Source organism: Elgaria multicarinata, chromosome 19 (genome assembly GCF_023053635.1).
Source record: "Elgaria multicarinata webbii isolate HBS135686 ecotype San Diego chromosome 19, rElgMul1.1.pri, whole genome shotgun sequence".
Classification (NCBI taxonomy): Eukaryota; Metazoa; Chordata; class Lepidosauria; order Squamata; family Anguidae; genus Elgaria; species Elgaria multicarinata.
The window spans coordinates 4,773,710-4,801,438 of NC_086189.1; the positions used below are offsets into that span (position 1 = coordinate 4,773,710).

The window sequence follows — 27,729 nt, forward strand, 5'->3', positions numbered from 1 at the left end:
AGAAATCTGCGGCTGTGGAAATGTAGCTTGGTGAATGCTGACAGTGAATTCCTGCATTGAGCAGGGGTTGGACTCGATGGCCTTGTAGGCTCTTTCCAACTCTGCTATTCTATGATTAAAAATAGCTGGCTGAGACAGTTGGGTGGGTGCTTGCTACAACTTTCGTGAAGTTGCTCATCTTCTTATTTTTTCTCTGTGACCTGTGCCTTTTGAACTTTTGTGAGTGTTGATCCCACACTGGACTTTGGACTTCTTGGCTTTGTCGGGGGTGGGTGGGTGAGTGGGTTCTCTTTTTTTTCCTCTTTCCTGGAAAACTGTGAGTTAACGTCTCACTGCATAGCAACCAGTAAAAGGAATGTCTGGCTATGTTCCCGCAAGACACTGATAACCTGGCCAGAGTCCAAAAGGACAAGATAACAGCGTGGAAAACAAAATTCTCTTTCTACAGAGGACATCTTCATCTCTTTGTTTCCCTGGATCCTGAGTTACTGTAGATTCATAGCGTTCACCTTCTCACTCTAGTGGCCACTGGGAGGGAGGCTTTCTGAAAGGCTTTTTCTACTTCCCAATTTTTTCTAAACCTCTCAATTTCCCCCCCTCCATCCGCCAGCTCCAGGGCAAGAGGGGGGGGGCTTGCAGGCTCTCCACCTCCTTGTCTCTTTGGTGACGCAAGTTTTTTACATCAAAAGCAGGGGGCAGGGCCTGGGCTGCAACAGGGTGGGCAGGCAACTGCCGGGCAGGGGCTGAGGAAGGAGAAACGAAGAAAGCCACATTCTCTTCCCCCCCTTCCTCCCCCTTGTAACTCACAAGACATTTGAGTCGACTTCATCATGTAACAAAAACATGAACACACACACTCTCTCTTACATGTAACACATTTTTTCTTATCTTTCCTCTATGCCAGCAAAACAAACTTAACTGCAACATTACATTATAACTCAAACTACTCGTTTCTGGTCAAACCGCTTCACATTCAAGTTTTAATTACTGTGGTTACACTCTAGAACACAGGAATTTCATTTGCTTTTGGACATTTTGGTCACGTCTGATCTAGACCAATTTCTTAAAATGCACTTCAGTGGGGTTGGGGTTGAAAGAGGAATTCTTCTTGACCAAGTAACTCCCATTTTTTGACTACTGGGTGGCAGCTTACACTTTAAAGCAATCCTCTTTTTACTTTATTTCGCCTTTGATCCAATGCTCTCCAAGGCAACTCACAGGACTGGAACCTGTTCTTGATGCCTGTTGCAAGTGGATCTTTTTACAGCTGCCTCTTTACTACTTTCAGACACTTTGTCTGATTTTTAACTCAGGGTAAAAAGAAAAAACTTACCAGTCTCAGAAGAATTCCTTCCTCCTTGTTGGATTTCAGGCGTGCCCCACCACGCCTGGCTGGATTAAGCTAATTTTCCTGCATACGCCTTTTGTACCCCTTGCTAGCCCCAGCGCAGAAATGGACTGATGGATTAACCTCTGGTTAAACATTCCAGTGCGCGCTGGCTTTTCACGTCTTCCCAAAACGACACAGGAGCTAGCAAGGTGGACCGGGGAGGCTACGCGGAACTCAGGGAAGCCGTCCCTTCGTGTTGGTCGCCAAATTGTTGTCCCTTAACCAGGGATTTAAAGGCCCACTTCCCCCAAAGGGTGGCTACATATGGCTATATGCCAGATTTGCATTCCTTAATGGTGGACATCAAGAACACAATAGAACCCATGACCTAGGGAGGCGGTGGGCTCTCCCACCCTAGAGGCCTTCAAGAGGCAGCTGGACAGCCATCTGTCAGGGATGCTTTAAGGTGGATTCCTGCATTGAGCAAGGGGCTGGACTCGATGGCCTTAGAGGCCCCTTCCAACTCTACTATTCTAGGATTCTATGACCTTCTGTGGGTCCTCCTGTGGCTACGAGTGATGTTGCAAAAGGCACTCTGCATATGCCCAGGCGCCACTTCCTTATCAGCACTTCCAACACTCTGCCCCGGCACAACGAAAGCCGTGTCTGTGCTCTGCCGCTCTCCCTTTGGGGCCCGTGTGGTTAGGTAATTTTAGACACTGGACTCTTATATGGTAACCAGCAAAAAAGCCCGTCATACGACAGGTGTATTTATTTTGTTAGCACTTCTTTTTAACCAGTTCCCTCATTGCTGCATCTTTCACAACAGTTCGTTTACGCTGGGGGCATATTCACTATTTTCTAATTGTGAGGAGCAGTCTGGTGAGGAGGTTGGTGGGTTTTGGCCCATCTGCTAGGCTGGAAGCTCCTGGCAGTTATCTTTATCGGAACTTGGAACTTCCCTAGAAGGCCGCAGTTCCGAGAAACGTCGCTGGATGGCGCCAGAGGGCAAAACCTATTTCTCGGAACTTGGAACGTCCATAGAAGGCCGCAGTTCCGAGGAACGTCCATAGATGGCGAAAGAGGGCAAAAATTATAACTGGCTTGGAGGAGCAGTCTGGGCTTTTATGTAATACCATATTTCTTCGATTCTAAGATGCACTTTCCCCCCATATAAACATCTCTAAAAACGGGGTGCGTCTTAGAATTGGTGGCGTCTTAGAATCGCCTGCAAAGTGCGCTGTTATCCCTCCACCCTGCCCAGGCGGCTTGAGGGCTTGTTGAGCGTGCCTAAGCGGCTCTGTGCTCACGATGTAGGCCGGGGAATGCGCGTGGCCTGATTGGGGGCCTTGGTGACGATCCACGGCTGCCCTGGGCCTATTCGTGCTCCCCGGAGCTAACCGGGCTCACACACGCGCCAACGGAGCTCTGAGCCCTAAGCGGGCCCCGCCTGCTGCGCCACGAGCACAGCCGGCCGGGTTGGGCCTGGTGTGCGCCTCGCCTTGCGCATGTGGCCGGGGTGGCCGGGCGGGCACTGCTGGGCTTGCGGAGGGTTGCGCGAGGCGGGCGCCACTGGCTTCTCTGCACAGCTGCGGCTGCTGGTTCTGCGCGGCAGAGGACGGAGGCGACGCCCGGGAGGTGAGTTGCCGGGCCGGGGGCCGGGCGGGACGCACAGCTGCGCCATTCTCACGCAACGCGTGCAGGAAAGGAGCCCGGGGGGTGTCTCTCTGCCACTGCTGGGGGGCTTCCGCTGGGCCGGGGCCAGCAATGCACGTGCGGCCCGCTCCTTCGCACCTCGGGGAGTTTCCACGGCCCATCTAGCCATGCCTGGAAGAGGCCCCTCAGCACCGGCAGCTGGAGCTGGCCCGAAGGTGGGCGCCTCGTGAACGACCCGCTCCCGCTCCCCACACGAAGTGGTGGCAGCTGATGAAGCCTCCGGGCCCTTGCATGTGCTCCCCGGTTGGCCCCTGCCCCCGGCAGTTACCCTGCGCCCGGCAAGGCCCACCCCACCAGGGGACGTGGGCCTGCGACGTTAGGGGTAAGTGTCTCGTTTGGGGCTTACTTGTAACCTGTCCCAGCCCTGTGGCGCCAAAACCATTCGCCCAATAAGAATTGGCCACAGCTCTTTCCTTACCTGCCTGCAATCCCCCCCCCCCCATGCCCAGGCTTTGCCGGGCATGGCAGAATACTTCCCCCCCCCCCCATAGAAACATCTCTAAAAACGGGGCGCGTCTTAGAATCGATGGCGTCTTAGAATTGAAGAAATACAGTATATAGATGTGCATTGCTGCGCTTACTTCAAAATGTGGGGCCCTGACTCCTGCCCCAAAGTCCTGTGCTGCTGAGCACCGCCAACGGCGTTTCCATCCATCTCGGCCTTGGAACTTTGGCCTAATGATAAATGATACTTCCTGTACACGGAATAATAAAGTCCCAGCTTAGACGCCAGCCCCGTCCTTTCCATCTGCCAGGTATGGCTTTTTAACAGGATTACGCATCCAGGAGCCCTTTAAATCCCTTTAGAGAGATGGGGCTGACCACTGTAAGCTAAACATTGATGAGATAGCCGATGTTAAATCGGGGATCTGTTTGAGTGGATTTCTCCATGGTTTGTGCACATCCAGTTAATCTCTTCATCGCGCAGGGGAGGATGTGTTTTTCATACATGTTTTTTTATAAAATGGCATTTACCAAAACTGCACAGTGAACCCGTCTGGAAGGTTTTTCTAGGGCCTCTGCCTCAAATGCAGACATTCCTGAGTTCTGGAGGAGAACGCAAAACTCTTTCGTCATGTGTAGTACTTCAGACATGGGGACAAACACCTACTCTGTGACACAGAATCATAGAATCATAGAATAGCAGAGTTGGAAGGGGCCTACAAGGCCATCGAGTCCAGCCCCCTGCTCAATGCAGGAATCCGCCCTAAAGCATCCCTGACAGATGGTTGTCCAGCTGCCTCTTGAAGGCCTCTAGGGTAACTGATTCCATTGTCGTACTGCTCTAACAGTCAGGAAGTTTTTCTTGATGTCCAGCTGGAATTTGGCTTCCTTTAACTTGAGCCTGTTATTCCGTGTCCTGCACTCTGGGAGGATCGAGAAGAGATCCTGGCCCTCCTCTTTGTGACAGCCTTTCAAGTATTTGAAGAGTACTATCATGTCTCCCCTCAATCTTCCCTTCTCCAGGCTAAACATGCCCAGTTGTTTCAGTCTCTCCTCACAGGGCTTTGTTTCTAGACCCCTGATCATCTTGGTTGCCCTCCTCTGAACACGCTGCAGCTTGTCTGCGTCCTTCTTGAATTGTGGAGCCCAGAACTGGACGCAATACTCTAGATGAGGCCTAACCAGGGCCGAATAGAGAGGAACCAGTACCTCACGCGATTTGGAAGCTATACTTCTATTAATGCAGCCCAAAATAGCATTTGCCTTTCTTGCAGCCACATCACACTGTTGGCTCATATTCAGCTTGCGATCTACAACAATTCCAAGATCCTTCTCGTTTGTAGTATTGCTGAGCCAAGTATCCCCCATCTTGTAACTGTGCCTTTGGTTTCTATTTCCTAGATGTAGAACTTGGCATTCATCCCTATTTATCCATTGGCATTTATCCCCATTTGGCAGATGGAAACCTTGGGATGTCCTGAACCTGTTGATTCCTCCCTCTTGTCTGCGTATTTTGCCTCCATAAGGATCCACACTGAAGAATAAGTAATATATTAGCATTATTGTATTTAAAATATAACAGCATTATTATATTTTAAATGTAAAACATCCCCCCCCAAAAAAAGAACAGTCCACTAACATCTGGGGCTTAATAGGCTGTTACAAAATACTTGGTTAATATAATTTTAGAAAAAAAGGATAATAATAATAATAATAATAATAATAATAATAATAATAATAATAATGAATTCATATGGACAAGACAATACTTTGCAACTGACCAGACATAACAGTTATAGGCAAAAAAGAAAAACACTTACCTCTTTGACGTAGAAATACCTGATGACAAAATTGTTATAGAAGAAGAAGAGGAAAAGAGAGAAAAATATACACCACTGCCTATGGAAGAACTATGGCTACAGGAAAAGGTCACAGTTATTCCATTAGTCACATCAGTCACTGGCATCACATCAAAAAACTTTACAGAAAACCACCAAAAACTGGGCCTACCAAAATACGTCCTCGTCAACATCCTGAAAGCAGTCATAATCAAAACATGCTCAATTGTCAGGAAATTCCTGAATCTATAAAAGACAGCATGACTTGGCAAAGCTTGTCATGTACGTCTAGAAAAACCGCCACGAGCAAGAAAAGAGATGATGATGATAATAATAATAATAATAATAATAATAATAATTAATAATGTGTGCTGAATAATCTTCATTTAGCTGTTATATTATCCAGATGCTCAAAGCAGAAGCATTTTGTGAACCGCCCAGAGAATTTCGGCTATTGGGCGGCATAGAAATGTGATAAATAAATAAATAAATAAATAAGCAGGCATATATTGTTGTAAATCTGGTTGTAATGTATGTTGAATAAATTCCTACCATATGGCATAAAATGCTAACGGTTCTGTCTTTCCTTGAATCAAAAGCAAATCATGACTTATTTTTTCTGATATTGCCAAAGACCATATATTCTGGCACCATTACATTTAATACTTCTGTTAGATCCTTTATATATTGATAATAAAAATAGCTCTGCTTCATATACAACTGTTCCTCTGATAATAGTAATTATTTCTCTATGTACCAATGTCTAGAAGCCCTGTATATGTGGACAGATCACCATAAATGATAATATAGGGGGCTGCACATTGAAGTGATGTGTGCCAGTGGAAAATATTAGCACATATAAGAGGTGGGATAGCACCAAAATGCACTCTCCCTCCATTCCTTCAGATCTTCTGCTCATTTTTGTTATCTGGCTTCTCTCAGACTCTGTCAAGGTTCTTCTGAGGTTCAGGATGTGGATTTAAGACCGTGTGTGTGTGTTCTGTTTTCACGGTGCTGTGTTGGAGCCGCGTTCTCCCGAAACCCAATGGTTTCGCTCCCGTGGGGTGGTGTTGGATAATCCCCAAGCAGGGTTTCTGGCGGCCATCCGGGTAACGGAGATGTCTGCCTGCCCTCTTCCTGGCTTCCGGCGACCATTTCCCCAGAACGCCTCCTGTCAAGGTTCCTCCTTTACCTGGACCCCTTGATCTGCTCCTTAAAGATGTTTTGCCTCTTTAAGAGCCCTTCTCATCGGACGTCAAGTTTTTACCTTCCCCTCTTAGTGACGTCTGGTTTAAGCTTTAGGCGTAGTGTAAATGACGCTCCTGAACACCAGGTTTTAACAACAAGTATTTACTAGATTTTATGACATAAGGCAAAGACAGATAAACTTAAGGCATTTACTCAAACAGAGCTGTAAATACCCAAGAACTCTTCTCAATCCTCCCAGAGTGCAGGACACAGAATAACGGGCTCAAGTTAAAGACAGCCAGATTCCGGCTGGACATCAGGAAAAACTTCCTGACTGTTAGAGCAGTACGACAATGGAATCAGTTACCTAGGGAGGTGGTGGGCTCTCCCACACTAGAGGCCTTCCAGAGGCAGCTGGACAACCATCTGTCAGGGATGCTTTAGGGTGGACTCCTGCACTGAGCAGGGGGTTGGACTCGATGGCCTTGTAGGCCCCTTCCAACTCTTACTATTTTATGATTCTATGAAGTACGTGCCCCTAGAAAGTCCACAAATAGGGCATCCCAGAGTGCAGGACACGGAATAACAGGCTGAAGTTACAGGAAGCCAGATTCCGGCTGGACATCAGGAAAAACGTCCTGACTGTTAGAGCAGTATGACAATGGAACCAGTTACCTAGGGAGGTTGTGGGCTTTCCCACCCTAGAGGCCTTCAAGAGGCAGCTGGACAACCATCTGTCAGGGATGCTTTAGGGTGGATTCCTGCATCGAGCAGGGGGTTGGACTCGATGGCCTTGTAGGCCCCTTCCAACTCTGCTATTCTATGATTCTATTAAAAGGCATAAAAGAAATAAAAACGCAGTTTCCTCTAGCCTAGCTACTCTTCCACCTGTAGGCTTTGGCCTAGAGTCCCTTCCAGCCTTCTCCTGGCTGTTCTTCTTCAGAGCCCCTCTCTGCAGCTCTCTCTGTAGTTCTTCTCCTCTCTCCTCCTGAACAGTTAACTCCATCCCTTTTTATACCCTCCCCCCAGAACTGAAATCATACAATCAGGTAACCTAAAACTGGGGAAATGAAACTTAACTCCTTTAGGGGGAAAATTAAGCTCAAGGAATGCAGGGCCGGTGCCAGACTATTTTGCGCCCTACGCAGGTGAGCTGCTTTCACACACACACACCCCCATTCCCACCCCAGCATACCTGGGTGCGGGGCACCATCTTGCCCGCCCAGCTGAAGCGAAGCCAGGACACTGGGTGGGGTGGGCGGCTTCAGAATGGCGTGCCCGGCCGGAAGCTGCTCTGGGAGAGCGACTTCCGGGCGGCCGTTCTGAAGCTGACCTCCCATTCCCCCCCCCCCCCCAGTATCCTGGCTTCGCTTCGGCTGGGCGGCCAGCCGAAGCAAAGCCAGGACGCTGGAGTGGGGGGGGCGGGCATGGCTTCGCTTTGGCTGGGTGGGCGCCCAGCCGAAGTGAAGTCAGGACGCTGGAGCGGGCGGGTGGCTTTGGAACGGTATGCCTGGAAGCCGCCCTCTCAGAATCGCTGTGGGAGAGCGGCTTCCAGTGCAGAATTCGGCACCCCCCTTACCTTGGCGCTCTAGGTGGCCGCCTGAGTTGCCTCTATGGTAGCACCGGCCCTGAAGGAATGCCCCCTCCCATCAGGAGATTTTTGGGCCTTTAGGCTTAAACAAAACCCAAGCCTGTGTAGGCCTCAACCCTTCGCACCCCCTGAATCGACCATGGAGCGAGGTCAGTCGGCAGAAGAGCAGGGTTGACCTTGCTCCCACCGAAAAAGTCAGGGTAAGCTTCATGGAAAAGCCCTTGGTGGCTGTAAATCGGTGGCTGCATCATATAACTGATGCAGCCCCGATTTGCAGCCCCCGCTGGGCTTTGAGTGCATATAGGCAGCCCCAGGAAGCGTAAACTAATTTGGAGCACCCAGCTGCACTGCGAAGATAACCCTCTCTCTTTCACTTCTCTACAGGTGCCCATGTTATGCTGAACAAGGCTCCAACCTAAAGCCCGGACAGCGAAATGAAAAACCACAAGGTAAGAACCAGAGACGGCTGGGCTCCTTCCCCTTCCTTTCCACATCTGCCTCCCAAATTCCAGGCTTTTGTGGCGAGGGTATGAAGAAAACCCAACTTCTCGCCCATACGATTGGCACATGTGCATTGATCGTACACTGAGTGTGTGCCTGGGGACTTGTGGTCCGGTTGCTGCAGTGCGTCCCAAGGAACTCAGTGAGACTATGGTATGCTCTTCAACATCGCTCAGAACCTGGCTTCTCTACTAAACATCTTAATAGAGGTCTAGCTGGGTACACAACCCTAGGAGGGAAGGCTACAACAGCTGGGATTGTTCAACTTGGCAAAAAGGAGGCTGAGGGGAGACCAGATAGAGGTGTACAAAATCATGCATGGTGTGGAGAATGTGGAGAGGGGGACATTTTTCTCCTTCTCCCGTAATACTAGAACCCATCGCATGAAGCTGATGGGTGGGAGATTCAGGACAGATCAAAGGAAGTCCTTCTTCACACAGTGCATAGTTAAACAATGGAATTCGCTACCACATGATGAAGTGATGGCCACCAAGTTTGATGGCTTTAAAAGGTGTTGGACAGATTCCCGGAGGAGAAGGCTGTCAATGGCTACTAGCCTGATGGCTATGTGCTACCTCCAGTATCAGAGGGAGTAAGCCTATGTACACAAGTTGCTGGGGAACATGTGCCAGAGAGGGTGATGTGTCCTGCTTGTGGGTCCCTGGCCAATGGCTGATCGGCCACTGTGTGAACAGAGTGCTGGACTAGATGGACCCTTGGTCTGATCCAGCATCAGGGCTCTTCTGATGTTCTTAACATTTACTTTATTTACAAGTTGGAATCCCAAGGAAATGCTCCATACCCTTGTAAACTGCCCAGAGAGCTTTGACTATGGTGTGGTGTAGAAATGCTAATAATAGTAGTAGTAGTAGTAGTAGTAGTAATAATAATAATAATAATAATAATATACAAATGGAAACTGGTCAAGTAGGACCTTCAACAAAACGTTGCCGTGGGGATTGCTTCAATTCAGAGTTCCAGGCAACCAGCCAGTTATCCTCCCCACACCAAAATGCTCCATTCCATTAACTTTCTCACATGATTTTCCTCCCCCCCCTCCAAGCACCAGCATTCTGTGGCTACTGAGCACACTCAATTCTCATTGGTTTGTTTTGGGGATGCCCTGCCCCTTAGGTTCCCCGCCCCCTACTAATTTTGTCTTTGTAATTCAGGAAACCAGGTGCTTCTTCCCCACATTCTTCCCTTCATAGGGCTTTGTCTGGAAACAAAGCCCTATGAAGAGAGACTGAAAGAACTGGGCATGTTTAGCCTGGAGAAGAGAAGATTGAGGGGAGACATGAGAGCACTCTTCAAATACTTAAAAGGTTGTCACACAGAGGAGGGCCAGGATCTCTTCTCGATCCTCCCAGAGTGCAGGACACGGAATAACCGGCTCAAGTTAAAGGAAGCCAGATTCCAGCTGGACATCAGGAAAAACTTCCTGACTGTTAGAGCAGTACAACAATGGAATCAGTTACCTAGGGAGGTGGTGGGCTCTCCCACACTAGAGGCCTTCAAGAGGCAGCTGGACAACCATCTGCCAGGGATGCTTTAGGGTGGATTCCTGCACTGAGCAGGGGGTTGGACTCGATGGCCTTGTAGGCCCCTTCCAACTCTGCTATTCTATGATTCTATGATTCTATGCCATGTTCCCCGTTTAAATTGTGCATCCCGCTGCCCCCTCCCACAGCTGATCGGCGCCAGGGGGGGGGGAACAAGGCATGAGATGATCCACGCTGCTCAGCTGTTCCCAGGGCCGATCAGCTGGGCGGCGGGGAGACGCAATGGCATCTCAGTGCGCAGGGAGGTAGGTTCAGATTTCCCCATCTTCATGTGCTGAGATGAGTGTGTGTGTGTTTGTGGTATGCATCCTGAGAAAGGGTGTTTGAGAATGAGTGGGGGGGAGCTCTGTGTGTGTGTGTGTTAGCGTGTATGTGTGTGTGAGAGAGAGAAGGCTCCACATGTGCATGTCTGCGTGTGTGAGAGCCCCCTGGCGTGTTTACCTTGATCCGTTGCCTATCGCCACGTGCAGCCCTCAGGGAAACAAAGGTTGCTCACCCCTGACTTATGCGCACAAACATTGCTCAAATTCACAAACACAGTTACGTTTCTTTGGTTTTAATGCGCAGTCCAGGACTGCGCATTAAATCCAGGGAACCGTACGCACATTTGTGCACTTGAGCAACGTCAGGCTGTTATGTTTTCAGCACCCTCCATCCCATAGCTTCCCTTTCCCTTCTCTCCATTATAATACTGAATAATTAACTCGCACAAGGCAAGAATAAAGCACTTACGGTTCAAAAGGAAACGAAACGGCAATCTCTGCATACATTGAGCCACTTCTCCCTCTTAACAAACTGAGGTCTGGCTGCTTTCCGAGGACTGGCTGGCTTGGGAGGACTTACTGGCCCAGTAAGAAGGGCGTCTGCTAGATTTCACAAAATATGTTTAAGGGTGTAGGTTTTTCCGTTTCCCCAGGAGCAATAAGGCCCTACTGGGGAAAAGGCCGGTGTGAACTTCGTAAAATGTTTCCGACAGGTTAATAGTCCATGCAGAAGGTGAAGAGGAGAAGCATGCACCCCTACCAAATTGTTCTCTACATTTCTTTATTCTCTAAATTTTAAGTTGGGCTCCGGAAGTCCAAGAGGCTTGGGTAACCCAGGAGCAGACATTTTGTATGAAAGGACTTTGAGCTCAGTTTTGGGACTGAAAACAAACTCCTACGCTCTGAATGTGCTCAGAGACATCCTCTCCTTTCTGCCTAATTGTATGTCTTTTGCAACCGGTTGGTAGATCTTGGGAGTTCTTAGAAAATACGTGAACCTGCCAAACCCGGTGTCTCCTCATCCCTGCCTTCTCCTGTAAGTGCAGATTGCTGCAAATCAGCCTTGCCCCAACCAGCAGCCCCCCAGATGTGTCGGACAGCAAGTCCCATGATTCCCAGTCAGCATAGCCAATGGTCTAGTCCCAAACATCTGGAGGGCATCTGGATGTACAAGGTGGGTGGTGTCGGGCAGGCTGTGTTTTTAGGGGAATTTGCCTTCCGTTCTGCGATCAACATGTGCTGTGCACCGATTCCCTTTTCCTCCTCGCTGAGAATTTTCTGGTAACGACAAAGATGGCTGAAACGAGGAAATAACCGGGCGGCTTAGCAATGGAAGATGATTTTTTTCTGGATCCCCTTGTCCCAGTAAAATTTCTGCATGCACACAGATGCCTTGCTAAGAATGGCAAAGAAGCGGGCACGCTCGTACCAGACATTTTTAATAGGGGGAGGCTTTGGGCCTAGTTCGGTCTAGGCAGCAGGCGTGAGGAACCAGCACCATGGCAGCACTCCGACTCCCATCACCCTTGACCATCCTGGCTGGGGACGATGGGACAGAGTGTCTCTCAACAGCTCACCCCTGCCTCAGCCTGCAAGGGGGCGCGGAACAATTTGAGAGATAGAGCTCCATCACACCTGGGGAAAAACACGGACAACCGTGATCTCTCCGCTCCTGGTTTTGTCGCTCAGTCCTGTTTTCAAACAGGAAGTAAACAAGGAGCACGAAGCCCATTCAGTCGGGGGCGTTGTGATCACGCTGCTTCTCCCACACACAGCAGGAGAGAACAGCAACCGGACTTTTTCTGTTTTTTCTTGCGGCGCAAGGAAGGCCCGGAGGGGCACGAGAGGCAGACGGCGTCATGTCAGGGACCTGCGAAAAGTCCGTGAGTGCCCAGGAACGAGCGTGAAATGACACGCTCCTCAGATGGAGCTCGAGGTGGCCTCCTGGAGAGCCTGCAAGGATTAGTTCCCTAAAATAAGCGAGAGTCAAGAAGGCTAGTACTAGCTAGGGTGACCCTATGAAAAGGAGGACAGGGCTCCTGTATCTTTAACAGTTGTGTTGAAAAGGGAATTTCAGCAGGTGTCATTTGTATATATGGAGAACCTGGGGAAATCCCCTCTTCATCACAACAGTTAAAGCTGCAGGTGCCCTATCCTCTTTTAAACCTGGTCGCTCTAGTATAGCTCCTGCACCTTTAACTGTTGTGATGAAGAGGGAATTTCACGAGGTTCCCCATATATACAAATGACACCTGCTGAAATTCCCTTTTCATTACAACTGTTAAAGATACAGGAGCCCTGTCCTCCGTTTCATATGGTCACCCTACTTCATCACAACAGTTAAAAGTGCAGGAGCTATACTAGAGTGAGCAGATTTAAAAGCGGGCAAGGCACCTGCAGCTTTAACTGTTGTGATGAAGAGGGAATTTCAACAGGTTCTCCATATATACAAATGACACCTGCAGAAATTCCCTTTTCAATACAACTGTTAAAGATACGGGAGCCCTGTTCTCCTTTTCATAGGGAACCTGGTGAAATTCCCTCTTCATCACACCAGTTAAAGCTGCAGGTGCCCTGCCCTCTTTTAAATCTGCTCACTCTAGTATAGCTCCTGCAGCTTTCACTGTTGTGATGAAGAGGTAATTTCACCAGGTTCTCCATATATACAAATGACTCCTGCTGAAATTCCCTTTTCAATACAACTGTTAAAAATACAGGAGCCCTGTCCTCCGTTTCTATGGTCACCCTAGTACTAGCAAGTAGGAACAAGGCCTGGGGAGATTTGGGGAATCGTAGCATAAAATGAAGCAGAAATTTGTTCAGTGCTGCAGCTGGTGCTGGTGCTAAGAAGGTAAACAAAACAACGGGGTCCATCATGCCGTGGGCCTGGTGAATCCTGCGTGGCTCTGGTGGCAACACAGGGCAGGGCAAAGCACCCTCGTGGGGTATCTGACGAAGGCTTTGGACTTCCTGGCCCCACAAGTTTACATTTTGGAAAGTGATTTCTCTCCCCACACCACCACCACCTCTGGCCACCCTCCAACACCTCTCCCCCTGTGCTAAAAAGAGTGGGAGAAATCAAACGTAAGCTCTATTTAGTGTAGCCCCATTGAAATGAATGGGATTTAAGTTAATCACGACTATTTTAAGATTATTTATTTATTTATTACATTTTTATACCGCCCAATAGCCGAAGCTCTCTGGGCGTTTCACAAAAATTAAAACCACGAGGAACATAATAAAACAACCAACCATCTAAAAACCCAGATACAAAATCCAATATAAAAAGCACAACCAGGATAAAACCACACAGCAGAAATTGATATAGGATTAAAATACAGAATTAAAACAGCAAAATTTGAATTTAAGTTAAATTAGGTGCTAAAATACTGAGAGAATAAAAAGGTCTTCAGCCAGCAATGAAAAGAATACTGTGTAGGCGCCAGGCCGACCTCTTTGGGGAGCTCATTGCACAGCCGGGGTGCCACAACAGAGAAGGCCCTCCTCCTAGTAGCCACCTAGTAGCCAAAAAGTTCACTCTTAAGTAGGCCTTACGTTGGATTTTACCCAATAAATTGTGTGCATAAATAGAGTCAAATAAGAATGGGAGGGAGATTAAATCTTTTTTAAAAAATTGAACCATTTTAGGGGGCAAGAGTGGAATTCAGGTGGTGGGCAGGCGTGACCACCTTGCCTAATATATATATATATATATATATATATATATATATATATATATGTGTGTGTGTGTGTGTGTGTGTGTGTGTGTGTGTGTGTGTGTATAAAGCCCCATATCTAAAGAGATCCCGGAGCAGTGAACAATAAAATGATGGACATCAGGAAAAACTTCCTGACGGTTAGAGCAGTACAACAATGGAACCAGTTACCTAGGGAGGTGGTGGGCTCTCCCACGCTAGAGGCATTCAAGAGGAGGCTGGACAACCATCTGTCAGGGATGCTTTAGGGTGGATTCCTGCATTGAGCAGGTGGTTGGACTCGATGGCCTTGTAGGCCCCTTCCAACTCTACTATTATATGATTCTATGATTGTTACTTTATTGAGAAATAATTATATATTTATTATTTAGTTGATTTCATTTTAACTAGAGTCCTCAAAGCGGCTTACAATATTTAAGAAATGAAAAGGATCCCTGCAAGTGTTGAAATGATGCCATTTGGCCCTGGAGGGACGGGGCAGGATTTAGCGTTTTAGGGTGCAGCCCTATGCATGTTTAGACAGAAAAAAGAAGTCCTACAACTCCCAGCATTAAAGTCCTACAGTTCCCAGCGTTCACCAGCCAGCCATGCTGGCCAGATCAGTTATTACTGGGCTTGATAGACCAAGTGTTGATTTAGTCCATCTTGGTCCATAAAGTAGCTCCCCAAGTTCCTAAAACATGAGGGCAGTTTATTCACATTTAAACCTAGGCCTTCACAACAAAACTGGAAAATAAAACAAGGGAAAACAGGTGAAGCAAAACAATTGTTCTTCCCAAAACAGCTGCATAGTTTCGTCACGCCAGAGCAAAGAGAGCTAACTTGTAATTTATGGTGGGTTGATCATCACACAGAAGTTTTCCTATAATATCCTGGGGTCGCATGCTAAGACACTGGATAATGATGGTCTGAATTTCCCCCCTGGTGGTGTGTACAAAAGATAAAACAGTTCCCGTGTTCCCATTCGGCAGGCACAATGAATAGAGGACTAATGTTTTGCAAGCGTTGTTCAGACCAGCACTTTGTGGGGAAGTTCCATGGTATCAATGGCCTTCTCCTTCTGGTCCCTCTATCTGTTCCTCAGTGAAATTGACAAACATCCAGACTGGAGCGAGACCTTCAAATCTATGGTGTGTGTGTGCATGTGCAGGAAATAAATAAATAAAACATTTGGGGGCTGCCTACACGCTCTGAAAGCCCCGTCATGGGTGCACGTTGGCGCTGCATCGGTTATATGACACAGCAGCCACCTCAAAGCCACTACAGGGCTTTCCTGTGAAGCTCCGTATTTAGGAAGTCAGGGGTTTACCCCGACTTTTTAGGCTGGAGCGAGGCGAAGACGGCTTTTCCACCATCTAATCTCACTCCAGTGTTGATGCGGAGGCGTCCCTGGGCAGAAGGCGACCCCTGATTGGTCACCGTCAGTCCGGGCAGAGGGTGGGGGCAGACTGGCCAGCCGCATGGCCGCCAGAAACCTCGTGCCTTCCCTCTGCATCGGGATTAGCCACCGCTCCCTCGCAGCAGAGAAAGCATGGGTTTTAGCAAAAGCAGCGGCAACCTGGCGCCATCGGTCATTTTTGTGAAATGCCCAGAGAGCCTCAGCTATTGGGCGGCATAGAAATGAAATTAAATAAATAACAGATAAAATGCAGGAATAAATCCACACCATTTTAAAAAATAAATAAATGATACAACTGCAGTTGAAACGCCATTACGGTCTATCTTTCGCCTATGCAGACCAATACCAGAGAGTCATGCAATTCAAATGGCCTGGCGTAGACCATCAAATGCAGCCCTTCTCCTAATGTGCAACCAAAATCTACCTTCCTATAACTTAAGCCCACTGGATCTAGTCGGAACACAGAGAACACGTCTTTGCCTTTGACCCCGGTCTTTTCTTCCCCAGGCGATACATACCTACCGTATTTCTTCAATTCTAAGACACACTTTTTTCCCATCTCTAAAAACGGGCTACTTCTTAGAATCACAGGTGCGTTTATTATTTCTTAGAATCAAAGCTTTTTTTTCTGTTGGTGGTACTGAAATTAGTGTGCGTCTTAAAATCGATGGCGTCTTAGAATCGAAGAAATACGGTAGTTCCTTGAACCTTTCCTCCTAGGACTTGTTTGCTATACCCCTGGCCATTTGTACATGGCCATCCTTTGACCCCAATCCAGTTGTCTTAAAAGGGCACAGCCAGAACCGGACACGGTACCCCAGATGAGGTCTGACTAGTGCAGAATAAAGCAGAAGTATTGATGCCCGTGACTTGGAAGCCACGGTTCTACTAACGCCGCCTAAAATTGCATTCGCCTTTTTTGCAGCCGCGTCACGCTGCTGGCTCATGCTCAGCTTGTGACTGGCTACCATCCCAAGGTCCTTTTCACACCTATCACAGCCATGCCGGAGAGAAGAAGAAGAAGCTGTAGAAATAGAAATCTACAAGCCCATGATTCTATACTAGAGGCCTTCAAGAGGCAGCTGGACAACCATCTGTCAGGGATGCTTTAGGGTGGATTCCTGCATTGAGCAGGGGGTTGGACTCGATGGCCTTGTAGGCCCCTTCCAACTCTGCGATTCTATGAGTCTATGATTCTCAGGCTCTTTCATCCTTTGTCTGTTCTCGTTTCTTTGGCCTGCAGAGCCCACATGCTGTTGTCCTTGTGGTCTTGTTTGGTCTGGTCATGCTGCTAATTATTTACAACTCTAACAACCGGAATGAGGTCTTCCATTATAACACCTTGAGAGCGAAACCCTCTCTGCCTTCCAGCCTCAAGAAGTGGGGGGTGAAAAATGGATACCTCCCCGTCTCTGGAAACAAGGTAATGGGGAGCTCTGGATCGTTCATCACATTTGTCTTGCTGATTTTCCAGTGTTTGGGGGTGGGGGGGTGGGGCTTATTATTATTATTATTATTATTATTTATTTATTTATTTATTTATTTATTTAATTTATTTATTTAAGCATTTTTATGCCGCCATTCAGCCAAAAAAGGCTCTCACGGTGGCTTACAAAAGTATTTCTTGACAGTCCCTGCCCACAGGCTTACAATCTAAAAGACACGACACAAAAGGAAAGGGGACTGGGAGGGAGGAGGAGGGGGGAACATTATTAACCTTTAGTATATGCCGCCCCATAGCCGAAATTCTCTGGGCGGTATCCTTGCAGGCATAATAAAGCTAATGCAATCAGCCACAGCCCTCCGATCCAGTCCTGGCATATTGTATAACTCAGGTGCAAGGAACTCTGGGTAAAGCAGCTTTGTATTGTAAATGCTATCCTGGTCGCCATTGGTGACAAGGAATTACATGAAGGCGAGTGAGGCTGGTGGAGAAGGGATGGAGCGCTGCCAGAGGAGAGATTGCACTGGGTTCTAAGTTGTGTGGGAAGCCGTCACTTGTGAAGCGTGCTCCCTGTGTCACATCTTCCTTCTCCAAACGCATGAAAGGTGGTGGCCTCAGGGACACAACAGAAGAGTTTGTGGACTTGTTTCTCTTTGAATGGGAGAATTCCGTATTTTAAATGCTCCCCCACGTAAATCCAAAACAAACAAATATCCCCGCATCTAGAAAATAGCATATCAACGTGAAAGGTTCTAGAGCCTTATATGCTAGTTTTCTAAGTACGAGGAATTTTTGTTTCGTTTTTATTTTTCAACACAGGGGAGCCTGCAAAAGTGAAGCCACACTACAGGAAGGAATGTACCACCCGATTTTGCAGGATGTATGAATCGGGGCCAAAGAGAGAAGCTCTGATGTTCCTATGAGGGAAGGTTACAACAGCTTGGAAAAAAGGAAGCTAAGGCGAGACAGGATAGAGGTGTACAAAATGATGCCTGGAGAATGTGGAGAGGGAGACAGTTTTCTCCCTCTCCCATAATACTAGAAGCCAGTGGGGTCATCCCAGGAAGCTGATTGGTGGGAGATCCAGGACAGATCAAAGGAAGTCCTTCTTCATAATTTGTAGAGTTAAACTATGGAACTCACTGCCACAAGATGTAGTGATGGCCACCTCTTTGGATGGCTTTAAAAGGGAGGTGGATAAATTGCTGGAGGAGGTGGCTATCAACGGCTACTAGCCCTGATGATTATGTGCTACCTTCAGTATCTAAGGCAGTAAGCCTGTGTGCACCAGTTGCTGGGGAACATAGGCGGGAGGGTGCTGTTGCACCGTCTCCTGCTTTGTTGGTCCCTGGTCGACAGCTGCCTGCCCAAAGTGTGAAAAGAGTGCTGGAGTTGATGGGCCCTTGGCTTGATCTAGCATCAGGGCTCTGCTAATGATCTTATCTCGACCCATTTCCTTCCCAGACTTTGGACCGCCACTGCCACCACTGCGCAATCGTCACCAGTTCCAGCCACCTCCTCGGGAGCAAACTCGGGGCCACCATTGACCGGTCGGAATGCACCATCCGCATGAACGACGCTCCCACGACCGGCTACGCGGCGGACGTGGGTAACAAGACCACCTTCCGGGTGGTGGCCCATTCGAGCATCTTCCGGGTCCTGAAGAGACCGCAGGAGTTTGTCAACAAGACCCCGGAGACCGTCCTCATCTTCTGGGGGCCGCCTGTGAGGATGCAGAAGGTCTTGATCAAGGTCATCCAACGGGTCAGCGTGTCCTTCCCGAACATGTCGGCCTTTGTGGCTTCCCCCAGCCGCATGAAACAGTTTGACGACCTGTTCAGAATGGAGACGGGAAAGGACAGGTAAACGTGGGCGGCCCTCCAACCTCCTGCAGCCTTGATGTTGCTGGCCTGGGAGGGGGTGGGGGTGGGAGACAGGGGGAGGAAAGGTACATTGACAGCGTCTTTCTCTTAATCCGTCTCTAGCACCTTGCCACCAGTTGATACATTGGGATGAGGCTTTTATTTTATTGCAATTCTATCCTGCCATTTTTCCTCCAAGGAACCCAAGGCAGCCTACATAATCCTCCTCCACCTCTCCATTTCATCTTCACAAGAACAACCCTGTGAGGTAGGCTGGGCCGAGAGTCTGTGATTGGCCCAAAGTCACCCAGTGAGCTTCCATGGCTGAGTGGGGACTAGAACCCGGATCTCCTAACTCCTAGTCCAACACTCTATCCACTACGCCACACCGGGGCCTAATCTACACCAAGCAGGATATTGCACTATGAAAGTGGTATATCAAAGGCAGGAGCCACACACTGCTTTATAGTGGTATTGAAGTGCACTGACAAATAATAATAATAATAATAATAATAATAATAATAATAATAATAATAATAATATTTCTTACCCGCCTCTCATTTTGATTGAGGCGGGGAACAGCAGCAAGTGCAAAACAATAAAATACTGATTAAAAGCATAGTATACATTGTTAAAACATCCTAAAAAGCATCCTAAAAACATCCTAAAATTTCCCTGGATAGGCCTGCCAGAAGAGATCAGTCTTGATAGCTTTCTTAAATGCTAAAAGACTGCTAGGTTGACGGATCTCCTCTGGCAGGCCATTCCACAGTCTGGGAGCAGCAGAAGAGAAGGTCCTCTGGGTAATACCTGTCAGCCTAATTTCCATTGGTTGAAGGAAATTCTTCTCAGAGGACCTGAGTGTGCGGGGCAGATTGAATGGGAGAAGGCGTTCCCGCAGGTAGCCTGGACCCAAACCACGTAGGGCTTTAAAGGTGATAACCAACACTTTATACTTCGCCCGGACTAATTGGCAGCCAGTGAAGAGATTTTAAAACTGTTGGGGCCCGTTGACACATATCATATACTGCTTTCGTAGGGCTATATCCTGCTTGGTGTAGATTAGGCCCTGGTGTGGTGTAGCGGCTATATTTTACAACTTTGGAAAGTCCAGGGCTGGCCCCCACCTCGGTGGGCTGCACTCTGCAAGGCTCAGCTATGGAATACTAAAAGGGTCGAATTGATCTAAAACACACACACACGCACACGTAGCGGTGGACCAAGAAACGTATTTTTGGTTTCACAAGATGGTTTCACATTCCTGATGGAATGTGTGTGTTTTGGGCTGTTGCCATGTGTTTCTCAAGTTAAGAAAGATGTTTCTTGTTTGCTTGAAATATTGTGCTATACCACCTTCAACCCAAATATTTCCCTGGGTGGTTTACCAACAAAATATAATGCCCCATCGCTACCAATAAAATTAATACCATAAAACAGAAGTATTTATTTCACTTCTATACTGCCCCATAGCGGAAACTCTTTTGGCAGTTCACAACAATTCATAAGAAATTCAAGGATTATGCAACAATACAAACCAAGAAAGGGAAAAGTATATATACTTGATATACAATGTACAGCAACGGGGGGGGGGGGGGGAATCACAGGGATAACAATATTACGACGATTTAAACACTTGAATAAAAACTTGAACAAAATTTGTGCTCTGAATTCATTGCCTTAGTGATTATTAAATTGTAATATTGTTATAGCTGTGGCTTTTTCTATCGTTATACAACAATACAACATTATGATAAAAACGTAGTCGAAGTTAGTTGTTTTTAACATGCAAACTTTAAAACCAATTATAAGAATAGTGGTTTATTAGAATAAGAATAATGTCACTATAAAATCAGCGTTGAAAAGCAGTGATTGAAAATGAGCCCAATCTGGCATGTTAAAAATCTTGAAAGCTCTGGGAAAACGTACAAAAAGTTTGCAAAGTAGGCGCCAGGCGGGCCTCTCATTAGGGAGGGAGTTTGGCGTTCAGTAAAGGGGGTGCCGCCATGAAGAAGACCCTGTTTTTGGTTGTCACGTGTCTCATGTCAAAGGGTCAGGGGTATTTGGAGAAGAATCTGCACAGATAATCTCTACGTACAGGCAGGTTAATGTAGGAAATGTCCACCCAGTGTGCAAGTGAGGCAGGGGGCTTCCAGGAGGAGGGCCTTCTCTGCTGTGGCACCCCGGCTGTGGAATGAGCTCCCTAAGGAGGTTCGCTTGGCACCTACATTATATGCTTTTAGACGCCCGGTGAAGACCTTTTTATTCTCCCAGCATTTTAGCAGTCTATAAAAGTTTTTAACTTGGTGTTTTAAATTTGTAATCTTGCATTGCTGCTGTTTTTATCTGGTTGAGCTTTTATATTGTATTTTATATTATGGTTTTATACTGTTGTTTTATACTTTGAATGTTTTTAATTTTTGTGAACTGCCCAGAGAGCTCCGGCTATTGGGCGGTATAGAAATGTAATAAATTAATAATGAAGAAAGAAAGAAAGAAAGAAAGAAAGAAGCAAACTCCATGTTAGGCGTTATAAGAAAAGGAATTGAGAATAAAACGGCCAGTATCGTACTGCCCTTATACAAAGCTATGGTGTGACCACACTTAGAATATTGTGGACAGTTCTGGTCACCACACCTAAAAAAGGATATGATAGAGCTGGAAAAGGTGCACAAAAGGGCAACTAAAGAGATGAAGGGGCTGGAGCATCTTCCCTGGGAGGGAAGGTTACAACAGCTGGGATTGTTTAGCTTGGAAAAAAGGAGGCTGAGGGGAGACCTGATAGAGGTGTACAAAATGATGCCTGGTGTGCAGAATGTGGAGAGGGAGACATTTTTCTCCCTCTCTCAAAATACTAGAACCCAAAGGGTCATCCCATGAAGCTGATAGGTGGGAGATCCAGGACAAATAATAGGAAGGACTTCTTCACACAGTGCATAGTTAAATTATGGAACTCACTGCCACAAGATGTAGTGATGGCCGCCCATTTGGATGGCTTTAAAAGGAGGTTGGATAAATTGCTGGAGGTGAAGGCTATCCATGGCTACTAGCCCTGATGGCTGTGTGCTACCTCCAGTATCCGAGGCAGTAATCCTGTGTGCACCAGTTGCTGGGGAACATGGGTGGGAGGGTGCTGTTGCACCATGTCCTGCTTGGTTGGCCCCTGGTCAATGGCTGGTGTGAACAGAGTGCTGGAGTAGATGGACCCTTGGGCTGATCCATCATGGCACTTCTAACATTCTTCACAACTTTGCATTCAGAAACAAGCATTATGAGGGCCCTGATGGAAACGTTTTTCAAGGTATTTATTGAAAGCATTTTTACCCTGCAGCTAACAAAGATCAGCAGTAAAACAGTCCCTGCTATCAAGTTCACAACCTAAATGATACAACTCACAAAGAAAAAGGGATGGGGAGGGGAGAAAAGGAAGCTCGGGTGCCGGTTCCTAAAGTTATGGCTCTCAGGACGACCAGCTGAGATGAAAACAGCTCAGGCAGCCTGAAGGAGTGGCTGCCAGCTAGGAGACAGTTGAGAAAGAGCCAAAGGCAGCTGGTGTCTCAGCAGAGGAGATGGAATAGTCTTGTTCACTTCTTTCGCTTTGCTCTTCATCCTGATGGAATGGCAGCTGGCTAGTTGACAGTTAAGGAAGAGCCAAAGGCAGCTGGTGTCTCAGTGGAGGTGATGGAATAGTCCTGTTCTCTTCACTCCATTTGCTCTGATGTAATGGCTGCCACTATGTGTTACCCTTTCTCTGGAATCTCCTGCCCAGGGGAGCACTCCAGATTAATTCTCAGTGAGGGGGCTAGGTTGGATAAACCTGTATCTGGGGCCCAGATTACGGGCTGTAACCCAGGAAAGTGGAAGCTCACATGACGGAATACTTCTCCTTACTTTTTAAAAAATCCATGGATAAAACTAGTCTAATGGGTCTATGAAGTCTTGGGAGTACATTTCCCAATGTAGCCCCTGCTGTGATCTGTACCCAACCTAAGGAGAAGGGTTGCGTTCCTGTGAAGATGGGGAAACAGAGGCAGAGAAAGCACGTGATGGGGAATGTGTGACCTCCTCCAGATGGCGTTGGAGTATAACTCCCATCATCCCCAGCCAGCACAGTTGGGGATGATGGGATTTGTAGTCCACTGGCATCTGGAAGGTGCCAGGTTGGGGAAAGCAGTCTCTCCCAATCAATTCATCAGTCTTTAAGCCTCTTTTGTAATTTTTTGATTTTCACACACCAACCAGTGAAAAATCTGTGTAGGTTGTTGCCACCTAGAGGTCAAAAGGCAAGACGGTGCGTGCTTCTTTAGAAAAAGCTGGAACTGAATTCACTCCGGCTCAATGCATCAGGGACGGATGCTGGACGGAGAACTGTATGTAGAAAGCCGAAGAAATAAAATCTAGTTATTGCTTCACCTTACTGGGGTAGCCAACATCTATGCTATATAACTAAGAACATCAGAAGAGCCCTGCTGGATCAGACCGAGGGTCCATCTAGTCCAGCATTCTGTTCACACAGTGGTCGACCAGCTGTTGGGCAGGGAACAACAAAGCAGGACATGGTGCAACAGCACCCTCCCACCCATGTTCCCCAATAACTAGTGTACACAGGTTGATTTCCTCTGATACTGGAGGTTGATTTGCTTTGATATTTAGCCATCAGGACTAGCAGCCATTGATAGCCTTCTCCTCCTCCAGGAATTGATCCAATTACTTCATTGTGGGCAACAGTCAGGCAAATTCCTTTGTAAGAGGTGGGGTGTAGGAACACACCAGGGGCAAAGTAGCAGCGAGAATCAGCCATGGTCCAGCAGGGTAGGACTTTGGTGCAGTCGGCCAGGGTCACACTCAGAGAGTGCGCAGGAGGGTCTCCTAAAAGCAGTACAATTTGCAGCTGGCTACCTCCAGTACGCTTGTACAGGTTGTGATCTGATTTTGTTCTCTGCGGGTACTTGAAGGTAAAACAATAATAATAAATGATGATGATCAGTTTAAGATGTACAAGATTTGTTAAACTGGGTTTTATTTATTACACTTTATTTATTTATTACACTTATATACCGCTCCCATAGCCAGGGCTCTCTGGGCGGTTTACAGAAATTCTAAAATTAAGATAAAAACGAGTATACAAAATTTAAAATTCTAAAACACAGAACATACACACATAAAGCATTAAAAACCGTTTAAAAAACTAAACATGTGGGTGATTAAGATGTGCTGCCATATGCCTGGGCAAAGAGGAAAGTCTTAACCTGGTGCTGGAAAGATAGCAGCGTTGGCGCCAGGCGAGCCTCGTCAGGGAGATCGTTCCATAGTCTGGGGGCCACCACCGAAAAGGCCCTGTCCCTCGTTGCCACACTCCGAGCCTCTCTCGGAGTAGGCACCTGGAGGAGGACCTTAGATGTTGAACGTTTCTTGTCACTCCCTACAAATTTATGGTTTGGTGGCCCTCCAGTTTGTATTTTATATAAAAGGAGTATGCCGTCTTTATCATATTGTACTTCGAGGAGTATACAACGCCCTAGAATCTGTCGGGATGAAGGAGTGTCTCTATCTGCCTTCCGTTCTCTTTTGCTTTCGTTTCGCAATTCTTGGACTTGTTTCTCTTCTCCCTCACCCTTCCGCAGAGTGTCCTCACGGTCGTGGCTGAGTACGGGCTGGTTTACCATGGTGATTGCTGTCGAGCTGTGTGACAGCGTCCACGTTTACGGGATGGTCCCCCCGAACTACTGCACGTAAGTGTCCGTCCCCCCCTCCGCCCGGCGGTCCGAATCTTCTCGGTGGGCTCCGTGGAGGGTTTTATGCCCCGGTCTGTCTCATTGGGTGCCCTTCCGTCCTCCCCTCCAACAGCCAGAAGCCTCAGCCTCACAAGATGCCGTACCACTACTACGAGCCGAAGAGTCCCGACGAGTGCGCCACCTACATCCACAACGAGCGGAGCCACAAAGGCAACCACCACCGCTTCATCACGGAGAAACGGGTCTTTGGCAAATGGGCCAGCCTCTACAACATCACGTTCTCCCACCCGGACTGGGATTAAGGCCTAAACGGGGGAGACGGCGACGAAGCCACACAAGTGCCAATCCCGCTGGCTGGCGGGGCGGGGGAGTCGGGGCGGGGACACCTCTGTAGTGGACTTCCTTGGCCAACCGTTGGTTCATCCGGGGCGGAGCTCTGGGTCTGTGAGGCGCCGTTTGTAAATTTCCCACAATCCAACACTCTGCGGAGGGCATTGTGGGAAATTCCCAGTGGTGGCTTCCCGCTGCCCTGAGGCTCGCCAGAGGGCGTTTTGCTGAGCGGCCCCTCAAATCTTGGCTCGTACGCACATCTCGGACCCCTTTCCAAGGCCCTGAAAGGCGATTGGAGCACAATGCATCCCCTCTCCGCAGCACACGAAGAGCATAAGCACACAAGACGCCCCCTGGGGGATCTGCTGAAGCGTCCAGCATCTCGCGCCCGCCAGTCAAATGCTTTCTGGAAGCCCCCAAGCGGGGCAGAAATGCAACGGGGCGCCCTCACGGGTTGCCTCCCGCCCTCTGCTCCCCTCCAGCAATGGAGATTCAGAAGCCACGTTGGCCGCAAGCGGAGGGAGGCAGCCTCCAGGCAGACCGTGAATTTATCTAACCCAACGGCAGCCCTCCTCCAGAGGTTGTTGGGCTCCAACTTCCATCAGCCTCAGCTAATGGTCGGGGATAATGGGAGTTGGTAGTCCAACAACATCTAGAGCAGCCTTCCTCAACCTGGAGCGCTCCAGATGTGTTGGACTGCACTTCCTGGGACATTCTGGGAGTTGTAGTCCAACACATCTGGAGCGCCCCAGGTTGAGGAAGGCTGATCTAGAGGGTTCTCCACTTCTGCTTCCAAAGAACTTTTTTAAAAAGCACTGCCTCTAGCGGCAGCATTCGATATTCAAAAGTGCCAACCGTCTCTTCCGTGGAATTCCTAAAGGATGGATGATCCTTCCTCTACCACAAAGCCAAAACGCTTGTGGGAGAAGTTGGGGTGCAGAAGGAATGATGGGGCGCCCGCAGTGCAAGCCTATATGTCTGCTCAAGAGTCAGCCCCATGGAGTTCCCAGGCAGGGGCAAATATAGGGTTGCAGCATTTAAAACGGTCAGCTGCTGTCCGGTCAGCGGACGCCCACTAATGCTAGCCTGGTTCCAGCAATCACAGCCCTACTCTTGTAGCAAAAAAACCCTACCCCCAAATCTAAAAATAAATCAGTGAAATTGTACCAGTCGGACACATGCACTTTGATCGCTGAGGGTCTCTCCACCCCTTTCCAAAAAGGTATGTCACCCCTGGCAACGCAACATCAATCCTCCACACACACACACACCCAAAAAACCCAAAACGAAAAGCCCATGTGAACAAACGCAGCAGCAAGAACCCAAATCCCGTGACCCACGTGGACTGTGTTGAAGGTGCGTAATTCATTCTGATCGTCCACTTTCGTCAAACGAAAGCAAAACTCAAAACACGCCGCTTCTGTTCTGAGCACAGGATGTTCTGAATGGAATTCTCCGGCTGTCTCTGTGTGCAAAAGTGGGGATTTAAGCCAACAAAGAACTCCAAACACCTCTCTGCCCACCGTCACAAGCTTTTTAAACATTCAGCTCTTCTTCCAAATTTGGTACTGGCCTCCTCCTTTGGAGCAATGGTGAATGTGACCCTCTCTTGCTTTGCATCTCGTTTCAGGTGTCTTCTCTCTTCTTCTGAACTATTTAAGCCAGAATAATTACCGCCATGTGGTTGTCATTTTGGCTAGGGTTGTAACATTTAATTGGTTAATTAGTTTGATTAACTGAATTTAAAAAATACTTTTAATAAACTTTGAATTGACTAAAAAGGTGGCACGATTTAATTGGGCAGCAGATTTTTTAAAAATAAAAAAATACTATTTATTTTAACACCGAAGAACGTAAAAAGAGCCCTGTTGGATCAGACCAAGGCTTCGTCTAGTCCAGTATTCTGTTCACACAATGGCCAAACAGATGCCCCAATGGGAAATAGGTCACGAGTTCGACAGCATCCTCCTGTCCATCTTCTCCAGCAACTGGGGTACGTAGGCCTGCTGCCTCTGATCCTGGCCTCGTGACCAATAGCCAGTAGCCTTATCCTCCATGAATTTATCCAACCCCCTTTTAAAGCCATCCTTACTGGTGGCCATCACTACTAATTGTGGTGGTGAGTTCCATAATTTAACTATGCGCTGTGAAGAAGACCTCCCGTCCATCCATCCTGAATCTCCCACCAATCAGCTTCATTGGATGATCCCGGATTCTAGTATTACAGGAGAGGTTGTTCCTCCTTCCAGTTTTTCCACACCGTGCATAATTTTTTCAATCTCTTACGTTCTGCCCCTCCCAGCTTATTATTTCCCCCCCTAAACCAAAAAATATTAGAAACTCTCTCTCTCTCTCTCTCTCTCCCTCTCTCTCTCTCTCTCTCTGTGTGTGTGTGTTAGGAGTTATATGTGACATATCTCTTCATGTTTTGTGGGAGATTTATCACTTTTATTTAGCAGAGCGAAAGATAGCAGCAACAGAAGACTTGACCAGATGTTGTATATTAAAGTGTTTCTTTATGATGAGCTTGAAGAAAGTAGTAAAGAATACATCATCAAATGAGAGAGAGAGACTACAAAAGCAGTCTGTCCTTTTCTTAATACAGACAACAGAGAAAAGTTAACTGCCTTTTTACAACCGCAATAGAATAGAGCAGAAATCCACTTTATACTGGTAGAATGTTTGCTCTATGTAGAATCAGACCATGCATAAAGCATCCTCAATATTTCTAACAAAAAGCCCCAGAGGGCACATCCTTTCCCTGTAGGAGGACTTCTCCAGCGTCCCTCATTCCCGAGACCTTTTCTGCACCT

General features: G+C 47.7%; 1 protein-coding gene across 3 annotated transcripts in view; it reads left to right on the forward strand.

Moving 5' to 3' along the window:
- The window catches only part of ST6GALNAC6 (ST6 N-acetylgalactosaminide alpha-2,6-sialyltransferase 6), a 41,575-nt gene extending 14,878 nt beyond the window's left edge, over positions 1 to 26,697 (forward strand). For all 3 annotated transcript variants that reach the window (XM_063144514.1, XM_063144515.1, XM_063144516.1), the window contains 5 exons: positions 8,492 to 8,556; positions 16,792 to 16,971; positions 18,457 to 18,854; positions 24,476 to 24,583; positions 24,699 to 26,697. In XM_063144514.1, coding sequence (XP_063000584.1) covers positions 8,542 to 8,556; positions 16,792 to 16,971; positions 18,457 to 18,854; positions 24,476 to 24,583; positions 24,699 to 24,888 — 891 coding nt within the window. In that variant the 5' untranslated portion in view covers positions 8,492 to 8,541 and the 3' untranslated portion in view covers positions 24,889 to 26,697. The remainder of the gene's footprint in view (positions 1 to 8,491; positions 8,557 to 16,791; positions 16,972 to 18,456; positions 18,855 to 24,475; positions 24,584 to 24,698) is intronic.
- The last annotated feature ends 1,032 nt before the right edge of the window (positions 26,698 to 27,729 follow it).